Source organism: Eublepharis macularius, chromosome 3 (genome assembly GCF_028583425.1).
Source record: "Eublepharis macularius isolate TG4126 chromosome 3, MPM_Emac_v1.0, whole genome shotgun sequence".
In the NCBI taxonomy this organism is placed as follows: domain Eukaryota; kingdom Metazoa; phylum Chordata; class Lepidosauria; order Squamata; family Eublepharidae; genus Eublepharis; species Eublepharis macularius.
Genome location: NC_072792.1, coordinates 80,630,622 through 80,648,509, shown reverse-complemented (window position 1 = coordinate 80,648,509; position 17,888 = coordinate 80,630,622). Strand labels below are relative to the sequence as shown.

Below are 17,888 nucleotides of genomic sequence, written 5' to 3'. Positions count from 1 at the left end.
AAAATCTGGAACGTGCCTGGCCTTGAACCATATGTTCAACCGCAGGCAATGGAGCGTAAATCGCTGAAGCAACCCCATAACCCATGGTGACCTCGATGAGAGGGTGTTGGTCACATGAACCACTGCTAAGTTGTCTCACCAAAAGTAGACACAGTGGTTAGCCAACTCGTTCCTCCATTGGTAAACTGCTACCAAAATAGAAAACAATTCTAAGAAGGTCAAATCAGTAGTCAGACCCTCACTAACACAATCTATTGGCCACTGATCAGCACACTAGTGCCCTCTGAAATATACTTCAAAACCTGTAGAACCAGAGGCATCAGATGTTACCTGAAGCTCTGCTTCAAGCAACAAGTCTTCCCTCCAGAACGGCACTCCATTAAAGTCTGTTTAGAGTTTGTTTAGAATGGGGCCTCATGAACAGCTTGTTCGCGAACAGCTGATTGGGCTGTTTGTGGCTTTTTTAAAGTTCATATTGCTGTTCGTGCCCATTTCTACTTCCTTCCTCAGTGATTGAACATTTCATTGCTAGAACACATAAAACCTGGGCATTTTGAGTCTACATGGCCTTTACCTGCTCTTCAAGTATGCAGAGAATTAACGTGCCGCATCTGGATTTATGCAGTTATAGCATTAGAAGTAAAGCAAATGTCATTGTATCTCTGATCTTACAAATTTTAGCAAAGATAGGATAGATTTATTGTAATAAAATATTATTGCTATTATTAGCTCCTGGATTTCTACCAGAGTTCGTGGGATTAATGATTTTTTTTTTACAACAACCTCTTTACATCTTGATTCAATTCAGCAAGTACATGAAGTAGATTTTAATACACAACAACAAAAATCTACTTGAAAGCAGCATTATATAACTTATATTTTTACTATTCTGTTATTGATTTGAAATGTTGAGCTAAATCACAGCTTTCTCAGGGTGTCATACAATGGCTGCCATCAGAAAGCCATATATTTTATATTTTTTAGTCATGAAATGGCATTTATATTTTTCTCTAGAAACTCCAATAGGCACAGTCATGTAATTTTAATAGATTTGCATTCTCGCTTATAACAACTGAAGGCTTATACTTTCTTTAAACATTTTTCATGGGCTTCCTTTTATTCAGTGAAGCAGAAAATCTGGTTTGTGTTCTGTTTTTTTTAATAGAAAAGGGGAAAAGTGGCAAGTTGTGTATTCATCAGTTTCCAAATTAGTGAATGACTCAAAAGAAGTTTTCTCCGTATAATTTTTGTTGTGCTTGTTTTTGAAAGTTCTCCATGAGTATACACAGACAAAAGTTCTGTTGGAAATCATTGGTAGTTATTGATCCACTTTTTTTGAAGACAAATTCATCTGCAGGATCCAAAGAAAACAGGTTATTCGAGAGAATCTCGAATAAATACATTAACGTTGGTGTCAATGGCTGCTCAGCTAGGTTAAAGCTTTGTTTGTTACTTTGTTTCAACCTGCAACAGGTTCACTACTTCTCCAAACTGTTTTTGTAACTTTGTTTTAGGAGGAGTGAGTGAGTGACCAAGGGATGTGTATTGGGGAGACAGCTTTTTTTCTTATTGTTAGTGTTAGTTTAAAGGCAAGAGTTGCTTGCTTTGCTGTTTGCTAGTGTTTCTTTATACATTAAGAATTGTTTTTGTATGTGTGTGAAGGGGGTTGCACTTGCTAAAGTAGTTGCTTGCTGTTTATTTACTTTTTGCTTCTTTGGGGGGAATTGCTTAGGCAATTGCTTGCTTGCTTGCTGTTTTTTTTACTTGTTAAAGTATCCTTTGTTTCAGTTTGGGTTTTTTGGGGGGAATCTCAAGTTTGACATTGGTTCTGGTTGCATTCTCTGGTTTGATGTTGATTTCCTTGATTCAGTTTGGTTCTGTATTATATACCCTATGATTTACTCTAAATTGAAGAAATGAATGTTATATACCTGTTGGTTTTATTCTGCCTTGTCTCTGGTTTGATGTTGTTCATGTGTTTTAGTTTGGTTCTGTTTGGCTGTGCTGGTTCAGCTTGCATTGGGAGTGGGGCTTGCATTGGGAGTGGCTTTTGCCCTGGAAAGCCTTAGAATGTTTTTCCCCATTGGAAACAATGGCAAATGGCTGGGGGCACTTTGTTCAGGGGCCCATAGAATTGGATCACTAGGTCCAATCTTCCTGTAATGTATGGAGGTGGGGCTTTAGTGGACAGAAGGACTAAGATCACATCAAATTTAGTGGAATTTGCTTGAAAAATACCCCCCCCCCTCAGCTTTATGGATAGTTTCCCCCATAGTGAATAAAGAGAATGTTTGAGATTCTCTAATAAAAACAAATCTAAATAGAGAATCTGACCCAGAGATCAGGACTACAGAATATTTATAATATTCCTGATACCTGGACCCAAATTATATTTGTTTTTGTTTTTTGCTGTATACTTCTATCTGCCATTTTTTGCAATCTTGAATTGGGGCACTCAGACATGCAGCATTGTTTGCCTTCTTGGGGAACAGTTCCCCATACCTGCCTTAAAAAAAGTTCCGTTTTGTTCTGAAAATGTCCTTGTTCTCTTGCCAAATGCAAATCTCTATACTTCCTTCACATGCCAAATGTCTTCCTTTCCTGCTCTCCTGTCTCCCTCCTGGGGGGACAAAACACACCCTTGCACCTACTTGCCAAGGAATAATTTTAATTAGCTATAAAGCAGGTATCTTCCTTTTTCAGAAAACTAGACAGATGGATTCCATGAGGAAGCAGTACAATTTTTGAAAAATTGACCTTAATTTGATAAATAAAAACAAAAATATAGCTAGAAATCTGTTACCCATTGAACTCAATTATAGCAAGAAATTTATGAAATTACAAAACAAATTAGGATTAATAATCAAAACAATATCAAGAAGTGAAGATATTTTTAAAATGAAAATTGAAAACAATGTGTGCATGCCCCTAATAGTTGTACTTGTCTTATGAATGTGTCTCTTTTGTTTGTCCTGCCTTTATGAAGGTCATTCATTTTGGCTACATAGTATAAGTGTTTAAATATAAAAATAGTTATGAGAGAGAAAAAAGTTCATGAGCATAAGGAACAAACTGCCATTTTTGCTGTTCCTCAGGAGATGTTTGGTCTTTCTCATTTGTATTCAAGATCAGTATGAAAATGCAAAGTTATTGTAATACTCTAATTGGTCCCTGGAGGACTTGAGTGGACAATGGAATGGACTGCTCATTAGCTTGCTTGCTTTCTGTGAAGTATTGCAAACTGTCTAATCTTGTGTGTTTACTCTGCCTTCCAGATGTTGCAACTGCTTATCCTGATAAGAAGTCCATCTTAATGTATGTGACGTCCCTTTTCCAAGTCCTGCCCCAACAAGTTACGCTTGAAGCCATTCAGGAAGTAGAAACATTGCCTCGGCAATTAAAGCACACCAGAGAAGAGCATGTCCAGTTACATCAACAGCACTTTTCTCAACAAGTGGGTGTGAATTTTAACTTTCAGTTTTATTTGTAGATGGAAAAAGAAAAGCAAGACTCTGGAGTCATATATTTAGTTAGTGAGAATGAGAGAGTGTACTTTTAATTTTGGAAACATTAAAAACATACAACTAATGAGAAGGGGAGGGTTGACTATGGTTTGTTACTGTTTGCCAAAAGAAAGCTGTAAGTGGTAGTAGAATGTAGTTTTGAACTTCACAAATGTGCAGGTGACAAATCTTAAAAAAGCAAAAATGTAAAAAAAAATGTAACCAGGATTTTGGGTGGGGGGATCAGCAGCAATCTGGGGTTGTGTTATATGCTAGGAACTTTTCTGTTTATAGAGGAAAAAACTAACTGGTTAGTGGCTATACTTTGTGGACACTGTTTAGAATGTTCAGGTTACAATTTTCCTAAAAGGGCAACATTGTAGACCAAAAAAAATGCAACTGGAGTAGTTATTTTTTATTGACTACTATATAGGTTTATGATTTACATGATTGAAATTCTATTTAGCCATAATAGCTAATGGCCAATGATGGGCCTGTCCACCCACATGAATCTGTCAAATCCCCTTTTAAAGTTTTCTGAACCAGTGAATATCACTTCTTATAGCAGTAGATCAAGATGGGTAGCCATGTCAGTCTGTCTGTAGCAGTAGAAAACAGCAAGAGTACAGTAGTACCTATAAGACTAACAAAATTTGGTATCTGAAGAAAGAACTGTGACTCATGAAAGCTCATACCCTACCACAAATTTTGTTAGTTTATAGGTGTTTTTGTACTATTTATACTCTTTTCTACTCTTATAGCAGTTTATTCAATAAATTACTTATGTAGCATGTGATGAAGTACTTCCTTTGGATTTCCTGGACATACTGCCAATGAAGTTCACCACGGATGAACTGTAGCAGAGAGGCAGAAAAAAATTCTCACTCTTCATTTTCTTCATATGATTCATTATTTTATAAGCCTCTGTCTTGATATAGCTTATCTATATAAGCCTTCATTATTGTGTAAAAGAAATAGGGGTCTGTGACAAACTCAGCTTCAGAGGCTGAGATTTCCAGTCAGTGAGCTATGATTGCTAGCAATCCCGAGTTTCAGAAAGATTGGAACCTGGGAAAGCCATGATCCATGGGTCCCTCCCTTTCCTGTCATTTTCTTTTCACAGCGGCAAAAACTGGACTGTCTGCTGGAAGCTACTTTGAGAGGTTACAAGCCAGAAGGAAAGCCAGAAGGAGTTCAGACAGAGTTCAGACAGTCCATGCCTATATTGCTAGGGGAATTTTGAAAGGCGCCAGACTGTCTGGCTTTACGAACGCCACAAAGAGGGCTTGGAACAAACACATGTTCGCTGGGAATGGGGACTCACAAACAGCTTGCTCGCAAACACCAGATTGGGCTGTTCGTGGCTTTTTTTTTTGTTCGTATTGCTGTTCGTGCCCATCTCTAGTTTACACAGCCTGTGCATCTCAGTTTTCTTCTGTATAGTCATATGTCAAACTTTGTAATTTTATATTTACATATAGATATATGTCTATCAATATAGGATACATTTCTTGCATCTGATGAAGTTGGCTGCAGTTTACAAAAACTTCATGTCAATAATCTTTAATAAGTAAATCAGTAATACAAAATAGACACCACCAAAATGTAGTAGTGCTAAATAAGAAGCAATGGAATTTATTTTAAAAGGATTTTAAAAAGATTTTAGAAATAATATTTTAAAAAATATTCATGTGTTTGTCTTAAGCTTAAGGCTGTGGCCATTAAAGCTGTATCATGAAAGGGAAGGGAAGGGAGAGAGTTTATCATATGACAAGCTTAATGCCTACAGTAGCGAAGCTGCATTTGCAAAAGGCCAAATATCAGATATCCCACCAATACAATAATAATGAAAATCAATTGCAGTGTTTAAATCACTTTTAATTGTTGGAGGGAGTAGTTCTATTCTCAGACTTCATATATGTTTTAACTACATCTAAAACAAGCTTGAAAACCACAAAGACACAAAGTTGTATTTGTGGCAATCCTTGATGAACAAAAGAAGAAAAGAAAGTAGAAGGGAATGTCTAGATGTTGGAGGGAGAAAAAACCCTTTCCAACCTCAGCTGTAACTGATACAGTAAATTAAACACAGTTATAATATTATATTTTACTTTCAAAACATTTTGGTTGTGTGCTCTGGTGATTAGCTTAATGTTTATATTTTTAGGACTGAAAGCAGTCATCCCTACGTTTCTGGCTAGAGGAGGGATAATCTCTTCTTTGATACCTTCACATTCCTAATTTTGTTTTTATTCAATTGGGACAGAAGTAAGAGTTGTTATTTGCCCCTATTATCCTTCACATGAAGTAACATTGTCATTTGTCTTTTACCCGAGTTATGTAAATGAAAATACTAGAGCTTGATGGGCCAATGAGGAAAATAGATATATACATGATTTACAGTGAAATTCTAAGCAGAGTTACTCCAGTCTAAGTGTATTGAAATCAGTGGGCTTAGACTAGAGTAACTCCACTTAGGATTTTACAGTTAATGATAGAGAATAATAGGGATTGTATTGACAGAGACATTTCTGTGCAAGAATAGGTTGGGTTAACTCATACTTGGAGTTCCATGGGAAGTATCAACCCATTTGTTGGACATATCTTGAGTACACAATTTCAGCCCTAGAAAAATTAGCCACTCTTGGGATTATGATGCATAAAGTCATTAGAAATTCTTAAGATCTATACTGATAATTTATCTGGATTTATATATGATTTATTTGTAAGATACATGGTCATTTTAAGACTTGTTCTAATGGCTACAGAGCACATTTCTTCAGAACACTGAAAGTTTTTGCTTTTGGAGTGCGCTGAATTGTAGAGGTCCTTTACTGATTGTAGGTATTATGCCAAGAATAATTATCTGGCACTTCAAGGAGTCTTTCTACCTCTGATGAAAGGGTGTCAAATTAATGAAAGCACCTCCTACTTCCCACTTAGTTTTGATTGCTTGCTGCCAGCACTGTTTTTACAAGACAGAGTTAAACCACTGGTGTTCTCCCTTAATATTTTTCAAAAAGAATTCATCCATCGTATTACACACACTCATCAGTGCATATCTGCTTTTTAATTTCTTCTCCGTAGATCAAAGTCAGTGTAGCACAGGGCTATGTGCACACCCCTTCACCTTCACCTAAACCTCGCTTCAAAAGCTATGCATATACACAAGCTGCTTATGTCATGTCCCCTGATCAGAAAGGGAGGATGTTCCCTCCACAGGTCTGTCAACATCACCGTTTGTTGTGAATATTATTCTAATATGCCTGTGCTTGCTGTGGAAAATATGTGTACTTTTGGGAATATTGTTTGTGCCTGTTTTAATTCTCAACAACACCATTTCTTTTTTTTAACATACAATAGTCCTTTCTGCTGTATATCCAATTCTTAACAAAATCTGGTCTCACATGACCTGATTTCATTAGGCAATTAATTAGGCAACTTAAGTATCAGTACAAGCCTAAGACAGGTTAATGCTGTTCTTTCCCCCTTTTTGTTTCAAAATATGTCTTTATGTCATCACATAATAACACTACTAAACTTGAATCCAAAATACACAACTATTTTGTGAGGTCAAGAGATAGCTGACATGGACTCACCAGGTAGCAATTTTCCATTGCACGTGGCAAAGATCCTATGAGGGGAGTTTCATAAGCAGTATGTGATATGGCATAGAAATCTGTGATTCCAAGGTGGGTGGGGAGTCAAAGCTCCCACTGCACATTCCTAAAATACCTTTTTTTGGTTCTTAGAAATTGCTTGATATTTCTTTCAAATATATATGTATACCTAGTGGAAATGTTTCAGTTGCACCATTATGAAACACACTTGGATCACATATGAATTAGGTATTGACTTGTATACTTGAATGAGCCATTACTGAGCAAACACCACAGATTACCAGAAGAAAATGAAATGCTAGTTCCTTCTTAATTCACAACCCTCCTACAGCTTTTCCTTTCTCTACCACAATTACAGAACCCAGTTTCCTTCCCCATCTGTGATTAAACAGCTTATTACATCAGCATTGGCATTAACAGTAGTTAAGGTTGACCAATTTCGTTAAACCAGGATCTGAAAACAAGTTGGAAGTGAAAAACCTTCTACTGCTCCTCCGTTCACTCTTATTTCTTTTATCTGTAGTTAAGAAAAATATCCAAGTATCTCAACCTATTAAAAATTTCCATATGGTCTACTTGTAAGATTTAAAGCAGAAAAGGGAAATCTGCCTCAGAAATGCATATATTTAGAAAAGTTTAGTTCTCAAGCATTGAAATATATAAATAGTACTCAGTCTGTATGTTCAATGAAGGGTGCTGGAAATAGACATGGGCACGAACAGGGGCAAAAAACAAACAGGCTGTTTGTTGTTTGTTCCCGATGATGAACACAAACAGATGAACAGAACCGAACATGTCCCGTTAACAAATGTGTTTGGGGTTCAGTGTTCCTCGGTGCCAGAATGGCCCCCTTAGCACTTAGAGAGCCCATATTCACAGGGAATGTGCAGCAGGCTCTTCTCCAGCCACCACCCAAGTTTGATCAAGATTGTAATATGGATCACGGACTTATACATTCCCAAATTTGACACCCCCAGGAAACTCCCATTCAACACAAATGGAGCCACCCTCCTCAGTTCACTTGGGACCCGTGCAGTGGTCAAGAAGGTGGGCTGCCTCTCCTCTCAGGGGCAGGGGGTCTGGCCACTCACCGGCGGCACCCCCCATGTGCCTGCCTGCCAGGTCTCCAGGTAGGAGGTGGACACTTATCCGCTTATGCAGTAATGTGGGTGAGGACTGTGGCTGCCGGACCTGGTGGGCTTGGGGAGGTGGTGGCGGGCCACTTCCTCTCTCAGGGGCAGGGGGTCTGGCTGCTCACCAGTGGCACCCCCATGTGCCCGTCCACCAAGCCTCCGGGTCGGAGGCAGACACTTATGCGCTTATGCAGCAAGGTGGGTAAGGATTGCGGATGCCGGGCCTGGTGGGCTGGGGGAGGTGGTGGTGAGCAGCCTCCCTTCTCAGAGACAAGGGGTCTGGTGGCTTGCCAGTGGCACCCCCCATGTGCCTGCCTGCCAGGCCTCCTGGTCGAAGGTGGACACTTATCCACTTATGCAGCAAGGTGGGTGAGGACTGTGGACACTGGGCCTGGCAGGCTGGGGGAGATGGTGGAGGCCTCCCCTCTCAGGGGTGGGGAGTCTGGCCTCTCGCCAGCGGCACTGTCCACGTGCCTGCCCACCAGGCCTCCAGGTCAGAGGTGGACTCTTATCCAGTTACGCAGCAAGGTGGGTGATGACTGCAGCTGCCAGGTCTGGCAGGCTGGGGGAGGTGGTGGTGGACCGTCTCCCCTCTCAGAGGCGGGGTGTCTGGCCTCTTGCCGGTGGTACACCCCATGTGCCCACCCACTGGGCCTCCGGGTAAGAGGTGGACAGTCTCCACTTACGCCGCAAGGTGGTTGATGACTGAGGCTGCCAGGTGGTGAGGGAGAGGGAGAACAAGGGTTTTCCAGTGCGGAGACGAGCCACGCCTGGAAGTTCCTGCAAAGGGGATGGAAAGACCCCAAATCAGCGGCTGCAAGCATCACCCACCTCCCTGCCATCACGGAAAGGAGGGGACAGGGCGGTGCAAGTGGTGGGGAAGAGACTTGTGGCAGTACCTGAGAGGGAGAGGAAGAAAGAGGGAACATGAAGTGGTCAGGGTGGGAGAGGGGGACTAAGGGGTTCTGGGTGCAGCGATAAGCCGCACCTGGAATATCCTGCAACAGGGCCTGGAAGCCTCCGATTTGTCAGTGGCTGCTAGCATCAACCACCTCCCTGCCATCATGGAAAGGAGGAAACAGGGTGGTGCAAGTCACTGGGAAGGGGCTCATGGCAATACCTGGGAGGGAGAGGTATGGACCGTGAACTGGAAATCTCCCAAGCAAGAGGTAGTTGGGAGGGGTCGGAGTGGTCCCAGAGAGGGAGATGAAGAAATAGGGCAGCGACAGCAGCTGCCATTGCCCACCTTCCTGCCTTTGCAGAAAGGACGGGAGTTGTGGGACATTCCCACCTGGATCAAAGGGGTCCAGTCAGTCCTGTTGACAGGGGGAGCCACCATGCTGTGCAACCGTGCTGTATCTCTATATGGTACAATCGGATGTGCAATCACAGCCAAGCTGTCCCTCGTGACCAAGGAGGGAGCAGTGATATGATAGTCCCTTGTGAAGCGGCGGCTGACATAACCCACCTTCCTGCCTTCGCGGAAAGAAGGGGATAGGCAGGACAGGAGAGGTCGTTCGGAAGGGTCAGAGTGGTTCCACAGAGGGAGAGGCAGAAAGAGGGACCAGCAGCGCCGAGAACTGAGGGGGGCCAGAGCAGTTCCACACCACTCCAAGACACCTCACCTGTGCAGGCAGTACGGGCACTACTCATAACAGTTTGGGTGGCACTGCCAGACACCAATCGCCTTCCTGCCTTCGTGGAAAGGAGGGGATGGACGGGACAGGAGAGGTTGCTTGGATGGGTCAGAGTGGTTCCAGAGAGGGAGAGAAAGAAACGGGGCAGCAGCAGCAGCTGACATCGGCCACCTTCCTGCCTTTGTGGAAAGGACATGAGTCTAGGAACCCATTCCCCCCTGCTCAGAGGGCAAAGTGTTTGCAATGGATAGGGCCACTGTGCGACTCAACTAAATGTGCAACAGCTTCTGAGCTGTTACACAAGTGCCCAAAGGAGGCTGCTGCCAGCATCACCCACTTTCCTGCCTTCGCAGAAAGGAGGTGTCATGATTATCTGGCTGTGCCAGAAAGGCCTAGCAAGGCCTCAGAAAGCCTGTTAGAAGTGGGAGTAGGCCTGGCTAAACCTGACCCAAATGCGCCAGCCCTCATTCGAGATACCTGCAGGACTTGACAGGCAAGGATACACAGCGACAGCATGGAGAACCAAGGGGCAAGATGCTTTAGTAGCCTGCAGAAGCCCACGCACTCCACGATGGATATGGGCAAGCCATGTAGGGGAATCATCTCTGCCAAGATGCAAAGTCCCACCTCCTGAGCCCTCAACCTCGCCGTTCGAAGTGGTGCTGTCCCAGACCCCAAGGGGACAACCTCCGCGAGCATGGCCTGCCTGAGTGGTCCACTCCCACCAACGTCACCCTCAGGGCAAGAATTCTTGCTTGGGGTGGATTCTGGTGACCCTCCCACTGATCCCCACTCAGAAGAGCTGGTCGCCCCCTTTCTCCCCCCAATGGATGTTTTGCTGGGCAAGGATGGAGACCACAGGCTGGGGTGGTGCATCTTCAGGTGCCAAGTCCAGGCTGTCAATGACAGGTGCTTTGGCTTTTTGCACCTGCGCACCAGGACATCAAAGGCACAGCACCACACCACACGGGGGTCATTAGGAAGGGCCCAAAAGTGCTTCCATATGGAGGCATTGAAACATGCACCACTCACTCACAGAGTGAGGGGTGGACTGTAGGCAGGGATACCACCGAGAGTTTGGGATGGGGATGGGAGGGAAGTTTCATAAAACACAAACCATTCCTCCAGGGATCCGTCACCCACTCCATCCTCAAAATGTTGAGATCCTCTCCCCCAGCGGAATGACCTCTTTGGCCTCCTCCACAGCCCCCACAGGTGAATCTGGGGGAGCAGGAGTACTCTCTGCTGCCCCCAAGCCACACCCAGTACTGCTTTCCACAAGTAAACCGGGAGGACTGCCTTTACACTTCACCCCACAACCACCCGTGGCAGCTGCCACAACATGAAGACTCATTGTGCCACCAAACTAGAATTAAGGAGGACAGAAAAGGAGAGAACATTGTGAGCCCTCAGCCAAGGTGCCCACAGAGCTTGGCCTCAGAGCCTGGCAGTAGCCCTGGAACCAGAGGGAGGGGGTAGAGCCCCAGCCCAGCACAACTAGAAGCCTGACCAGATCAGGCACTAATAATAATGTAAGCCATCAGCTGAGGTGCCCACTGAGGTTGGCTCCAGGGCCTGGCAGCAGCCCTGGAACCTGAGGCTGAGGCGAGAGGCCTAGCCCAGCACACCCACAAGCCTGACCACCAGATCAGGCACTGATATTGATACTACTATTAATCAGTGTGAACCCTCAGCCAAGGTGGCCACAAAGCTTGGCCTCAGAGCCTGGCAGTAGCCCTGGAACCAGAGGCTGGGGCTAGAGTCCTAGCCCAGCACAACCAGAAGCCTGACCAGATCAGGCACTGATACCAATAATAGTAATAGTCAGAGTGAGCCCTCAGCTGTGGTGCCCACTGAGCTTGGCCCCAAGGCCTGGCAGCAGCCCTGGAACCAGAGGAGATAGCTCCCTATCCCACCCACCACAAACAGAAAAAAGCCCAGCTCCAATTCACTCTCCCTCTCTCTCTTCCAAAAGGCTATCAAGAACTTTGTCCCACTCCAGTGCTTGCTGAAAGTGGAAGCCAGAACTGGGAGCGCAGTGCGCTTTTATAAGCAGAGGTCTCATTGAGAAATGCAAGAGGTCTGTGGTTGGCAGTCAGAACTGCCTAACAGGGTTTTCAAGGATGAGATTGGAGTTCCCATGGCCACACAACACCCCCGTCCTCCCTCCCTCCCTCCTGGTGTCTTCCCTCACGTTACCAATTGTAACCGATTTTGCAGTTCCATGCTTGGAAGGAAGACCTGCCCATCAAGCTACGTTGGGCTTTGATTGGGGTGTCCGGGGCGACAGACAGAGTGCAGACAGAGTTCAGGCAGTCCCTCCCTCCGTTGCCGAGGCAATTGATTGAAGGTTCCTGAGTGTCTAGCTTCCCGAACGGCGGCAGAGCACAACGAAGAAGGCTTGTGACAACCACCTGTTCAGCTGGTATGGTGCCTCATGAACGGCCCATTCGCAAGCAGCCGAGCAGCCTGTTCGTTGGTTTTTTTCTGTTCCTAATGCTGTTCGTTCCCATGTCTAATTGGAAAGCAGCATCTTCCATTTTGATTGACTCTTCAATTCTATTTTTTTCTGAAAGCAGTGGGATATACAATATGTTTTAAACATGTGCAGAATATGTATACTCAATATATGCCCCTTCTGTACTAGGGACATAACTCCTCACTTTCACTGAAATCAAGCCAAAAAGCATGGAATTGTCTTGTGTATGGTCATTTGCATCTCTCATCAAAGCAGGCATGAATTGCTGGCTAAGGTCCATTCCTGCCTCCTTATGTGTTGTCCCCAAGCATTTCTTTCTTCACCATGAGATAAAAAGAGATTATTTCTGATACCTAGATATTTAGCCCCCTATACAATATTCCTACTAGTGGCAAAGCAAAAAGGATAAAAAAGGAACTCCCCCCTACCTGCTTTCAAACAAGTGATTCATTGATCCTTCACTGGACTTATAAGATTTTTTTTAAGAAGAGGGAAGTTGGAAAGGAGAGGAGAGAGAGTGGCTGGCTAGATAGTAACCAATCACAATGCAGTGGGCTAGAGGGGGCAGGAGAGGGGTAAGAGGATGAAACACCAAAAATGGAAAGAAGAGTATGCACAGAGAAACAGCCTACACAAAGCAGATTTTTTAAAAAAGTTGTGGTATAAGCGCTCCCAGGAAAGCCAGGGAAAAGCCACATAGTGGGCAAATCCACACTTACCGGCACAGTGCTAAACAGGCGGAGTGTGAGTGTCTTTCTGGCACGTTTTATGATGTCATCTCGCCACAAGAGCGGCATCATGGCACGATGGGGATTCCTCCTCTGTCCGTAATGACTATTCATGGTGGCAAATCTGGTGCTGATGGTCATGAAAAAATGCTGCACTATTGGAACTGAACCAGAGAAATAGACCTGTGCAGACCTGACTATAATCCGCATCCAAAATTGTCATTTAATTTTCAGTACCTTTCTGGTAGGCAAGTTTCAGTGAGCTCGAAACTTTGCACTTTGTTAGCTATTAAGAGAATTCTGGTCCCAAGGCCATTTCTGCAGTCTATTTCCATGCATTTTTGTTTCTTTGTATTCTGCTTTTTATACAAGAATAGAAAACATTTCACTAATTGGTAATTATAAAAGGAAAAGCCAGACTTCAGTTTTAAATATCTTTAAGATTTGGTGCATTGTTCTCAAGGAAGATGAAATTACTAATTAATACTGGAAGTCTTTTTGTATTTTGGTATCTTGTCTTATGAAATTTATTTTGCCATCCTATAACTGAAATGCCTCATAATTGAGGCATTTATCTTTTTTTCTAGACCCTAACCTTGAATTTCTTTTTTGGTGAAGCAGCACCTGATAACAATAAAGAGAATCAAAAATTGTAAGTTACCATGAAATTTCTTTCTCAGTAGTTCTAGAGCTGGGTAAGTAAGGAGGGAAGGCACCTTCTCTTAGTGACAGATAGAATGGCCCTACTCAGCAGCAATAAGAATAGAGCTTTCCTTAGCTCTCAAGAGTTCTGGAAGAAGTTATGGAGGATCTCATCTGCCTTTCACTCACTCTTGCAACCCACCCAAAACTGGCCTTCACAGGTTTGAGGTTTCCTAGGCAGGTCAAGGGCCGTCACCATACACCACTTGTTTAGCCTCCACTTTAGCAGGCAGAGAGCCCTGACCCAAATCCTCATAGGATGCCCCTTCTTCTTCCAGAGGCTCCACCAGACAGGCAGCTCATTCTCTGTATTTACCTCCCCTCACCCAGCTACTGCCGAGGGCTATTGGGGAAAGGGAACTTAGAGGTTATTTTCCCTATATACACTGACACCATTTACTTGACTAGGCCCATGTAATGTAACCAAAATGTTTGAGGTGTCTATGTTTGATTTTTTTCCTCAGCCAACAATTCTAAACCAGCTAGGGTTAAAACAAAACAAAATTAAACTTTATTTACAAGATGGAGCACAGGAGTCAATAGTCTTAAACTCATATATAAACTGGGGTTAAACAGGGAATGTTTCAAGGTAAGAGAACAGGTTTAACTGCCAGCTATCTCTCTGTTGCCTCCTCTCAGCAGCTCCAAAAGCCTCCTCTCTTCTCAGCCTCTCCCTTTCTCCAAGGGACACTAAGTCTCACTGGCCCAGCATTCTGCCCCATCTCATTGGTTTCTCAGGAGAGGCAGAGCAGGAGCCTGTCCAGATGTGTAGAAAGATGCTGTTGGAAAATTCATGTTGAATCTCCTAGACCATGCTACAAAGCCCACTGGAAGACCTATGAACCAGTGGTGATAGCAGCAAAGAAACATTACTTTTCTGCAACCATTGCATTGCTTGTTCATGACCATCCCAATTATTTAAGGCATCTCAACATCTTCTGGCTCCTAAATCTGAATCAAATTTGGCTCAAGGATGAACAATTAGCTGTGACACCTTTGAAAAAAAATTGCTGTTGAAATAGCATGAATACGCTCTAATCTGGATGCCAGCTATAATATGGGTATGGCAGAAGAAATGCTTAATGCACCATCTGGTCTACTTCTAAACCAATTTGACCCAGTTACAGTGATGGATACTGAAAAGATCCCGGCATCTCTGAAGGCCACTACTTGTGCTCTGAATCTTTGCCCACCTTGGCTGCTAAAATCTTGAAAAGACCACATAAATTAGTCCTTGATGTCTGCATAAATCAGTCACTAAAAAGGCACCATTCCCTAGCCACTTAAAGAAGCATTAATCTACCTGCTGCTTTAAGAACAAAAGCTATTGCCCAGTCTCTGTTCTAGATAACTGTTGTGCTCTGGATCCTTTTCAATCTGGTTTCAGGCTAGGCTATGGGATGAAAACAGCGCTGATGGATTTAGCTGATGACCTCCATCTGAATGTAGACAAAAACCATACTCTGTAGTTTCTCCTCTGGGATATGTCTGCAGCCCTTGATTCAGTAGATCATGCCATCCTGTTGAAGCATGAAGGCATCAGCAGATATGCCTTAGACTGGTTTAAATTGTTCCTCATGGAACAGACTCAAAGGGTTGCTGCTGGTAACCAGCTATCTTCATTGTGGGAATTATATACTGAGTACCACAAGGTGCAATCATCCCCTCTATGTAAAGCTTTTAGGAGAAATCATTCATGGTTATGGAGTTTTATGTCATCACCTGGCCTGTGATTCACCAGATCAAGCTCTGGGAAAGCCAGGAAGGAGAGGGCAATAAACACCATTTGCTCTTACTGATATCCTGCAAGAGAAGTTGTTCTAGCCTTTTGGTACCTTCATAAAACAGAGGCTTGGGAGACAAGGAGAACTTGACAAAGGGGCCAGCTAGCCATGGCAGTTGAGAGAGACTGGTTCTAAGGGAGGGAACTCCTTCTCCCCTCCTTGGGAATCAAGGGTACAAAAAGGCTTGGTAGTCTTTTGTGCGTGTGGTTCAGAGGATAGAGAAAGGATGGACTTGCCCACCTTCCCAAGCTCTGGACATCCGTATCATGCATCTGACGAAGAGAACTTGATTCTTGAAAGCTTATGCTGCAATAAAATTGGTTAGTCGTAAAGGTGCTACTGGACTCTTTTTGATTTAGGTACTATTTGGGAACTCTAAAGGGACAGATTTCTGGATTTCTTGATTTCTTTCTGATTAATAGTAGCTTTGCACACTGCTCCTTCCATATATATTCTTGTGCTATATGTATTTTTACAGTCTCCTGTAATCCACAATTTTTTCTTTGGTTAAGACAAGCTGTGTCACACTTCACCCACAAGCCATCAGCTCAGTTACTTGCTAAAACTCTGCACGCTCTCAGAAGCTCACCAGTTCTCCAACAGCTGGTGAAGGGTCAAGCTGTTTCAGTTGGGATGGTGGCAGCTCTACTTGAGACTCCCCGCCCCCTGCCATCGTAACACTCACCATTTCCTATTTCTTATATTCATTCTCTTTGTCCCAAAGCACCTTGACATACTGTTAGGAGTTTATTTTTCTATGCTGTCTGCTCTCAACTCTAGTACAATTTCACTGGAATTTGATCAGTTTCTTCCTTCTATTCACAATAGTATTAGCTTTCTATATTCAAAGAAGTCATAATTGAGGCTGTTTGAAATTAGTGAAATCTGCCATAGGGTTTTTTTGCGGGGTGGGTTAAGGGCGGCATGGAATAACTTGGAATGGAACTAAGTTAACTTCTACCATCTACACACTCAGCGTATAGCTCTTTTAGGGTTACCCTCACAGACTAAAGAATAATTGAAACAGACAATTGATCTTTGTACAATAACAAGAGAAAATTGTTCACTATGGAAAGAAAGCAAAAAAGCCCAGTTGCTGGAGATGAAATAGACCAAGATGACTGAATGATGTTTTAGCACCTCAGTTGATTGTAAGTGGCCACATGCTGCCCATTCTTCCTTAGAGTGGTTAGCTATTAACACTTAACCAGTTTTTCTGGAGTAAAAAAAGAAGTTTGCATGTAGAACCTCATTTTCAAACAACTTTTCAAGAAAAATCATACCTAAATGGTAGTTCTGTGACCTTTGTATGGAAGGAACTACCAAGAGTTTTTTTTCTTCTTTGCAGTTTTATTACCCTATTGAATTTAATTAGTTACAAAAACTAATCAAACAAAGTTGCTTATTTATACAGTGCAAAATATCAAGGCTGTGTTGTGTGTGGCAAACCTACACAGCAGTTCCTCAGTGAATACCCAATGAAATATTAACTAAATGAATACTGAGTGAATCCTACAGAATTCTAGTTTTACTCACAGAACAATTTCAGGTCAATTTGCATTGAAGAACTGTTGGTATAATACATCCAGATGCAGCATAGAACTTTTTTATAAATTGGAAAGTCAGTTTTGATTTTGTTTGAAGCGCTGCATGTAAGATGTAATTTTCACAGTGTGCTTTCTTTCTGTTTTAGTTTTTTTTTTTAAAAAAAATACTCAATTGCTCCCATAGTGGGAATGAAGAGACAGACAACCATGTTGGATCTAAGGGCCACTTTATTAAATTAACCTCAACATTAACATTAACAAAACTGCGGCAAGGTTAAAATGGTACAGGTCAAGCCACGTGGTCAATCTAAGACCCCCGCCTTGACCTGCCTGGGCGAGCCCCGCAGCCCTGGGTGCTAGCCATCCCTGTAGATGACTAGGATACCCGGACAGCCAGGCAAATTGGTTCCCCCTTTTCAAGCTCCCAATCTTCAGCCGTACAGCAGTGAGGCTGGACTTGCACCTGGGGTAACCTAGGCAGCCTACCCATACGCGCTGGCAGCCGTCACAAGCAGTACCAGCCGCTCCTAGCAGGCCCCTCTTCCCCACACATAGGGAAGTGCCAAGGGTGCTCACTGGCCCACTGCCTAAAGCCAAACTCTATCCCGCCAACGCCAGGGCCAAGCCTCTGCTTAGGCCCTTGCGCCCCACTATTGGCCTAGAGCCAACCTGAGACCTTGCCGCAAATCGTTGAGGAAAATCTCGTTGCCGGCCTCCGACAGGTGAACCCCATCACTACGATAGAGACCGGCAAC

At 43.4% G+C, this 17,888-nt stretch overlaps 1 protein-coding gene across 1 annotated transcript in view; it reads left to right on the top strand.

Annotated features, from left to right (window-relative positions):
- Positions 1-17,888, top strand: part of DMD (dystrophin) — a 2,144,806-nt gene that overhangs the window by 793,605 nt on the left and 1,333,313 nt on the right. The window contains exon 8 of the mRNA XM_054973282.1: positions 3,276-3,454. Within this exon, the coding sequence (XP_054829257.1) occupies positions 3,276-3,454 (179 nt within the window). The remainder of the gene's footprint in view (positions 1-3,275; positions 3,455-17,888) is intronic.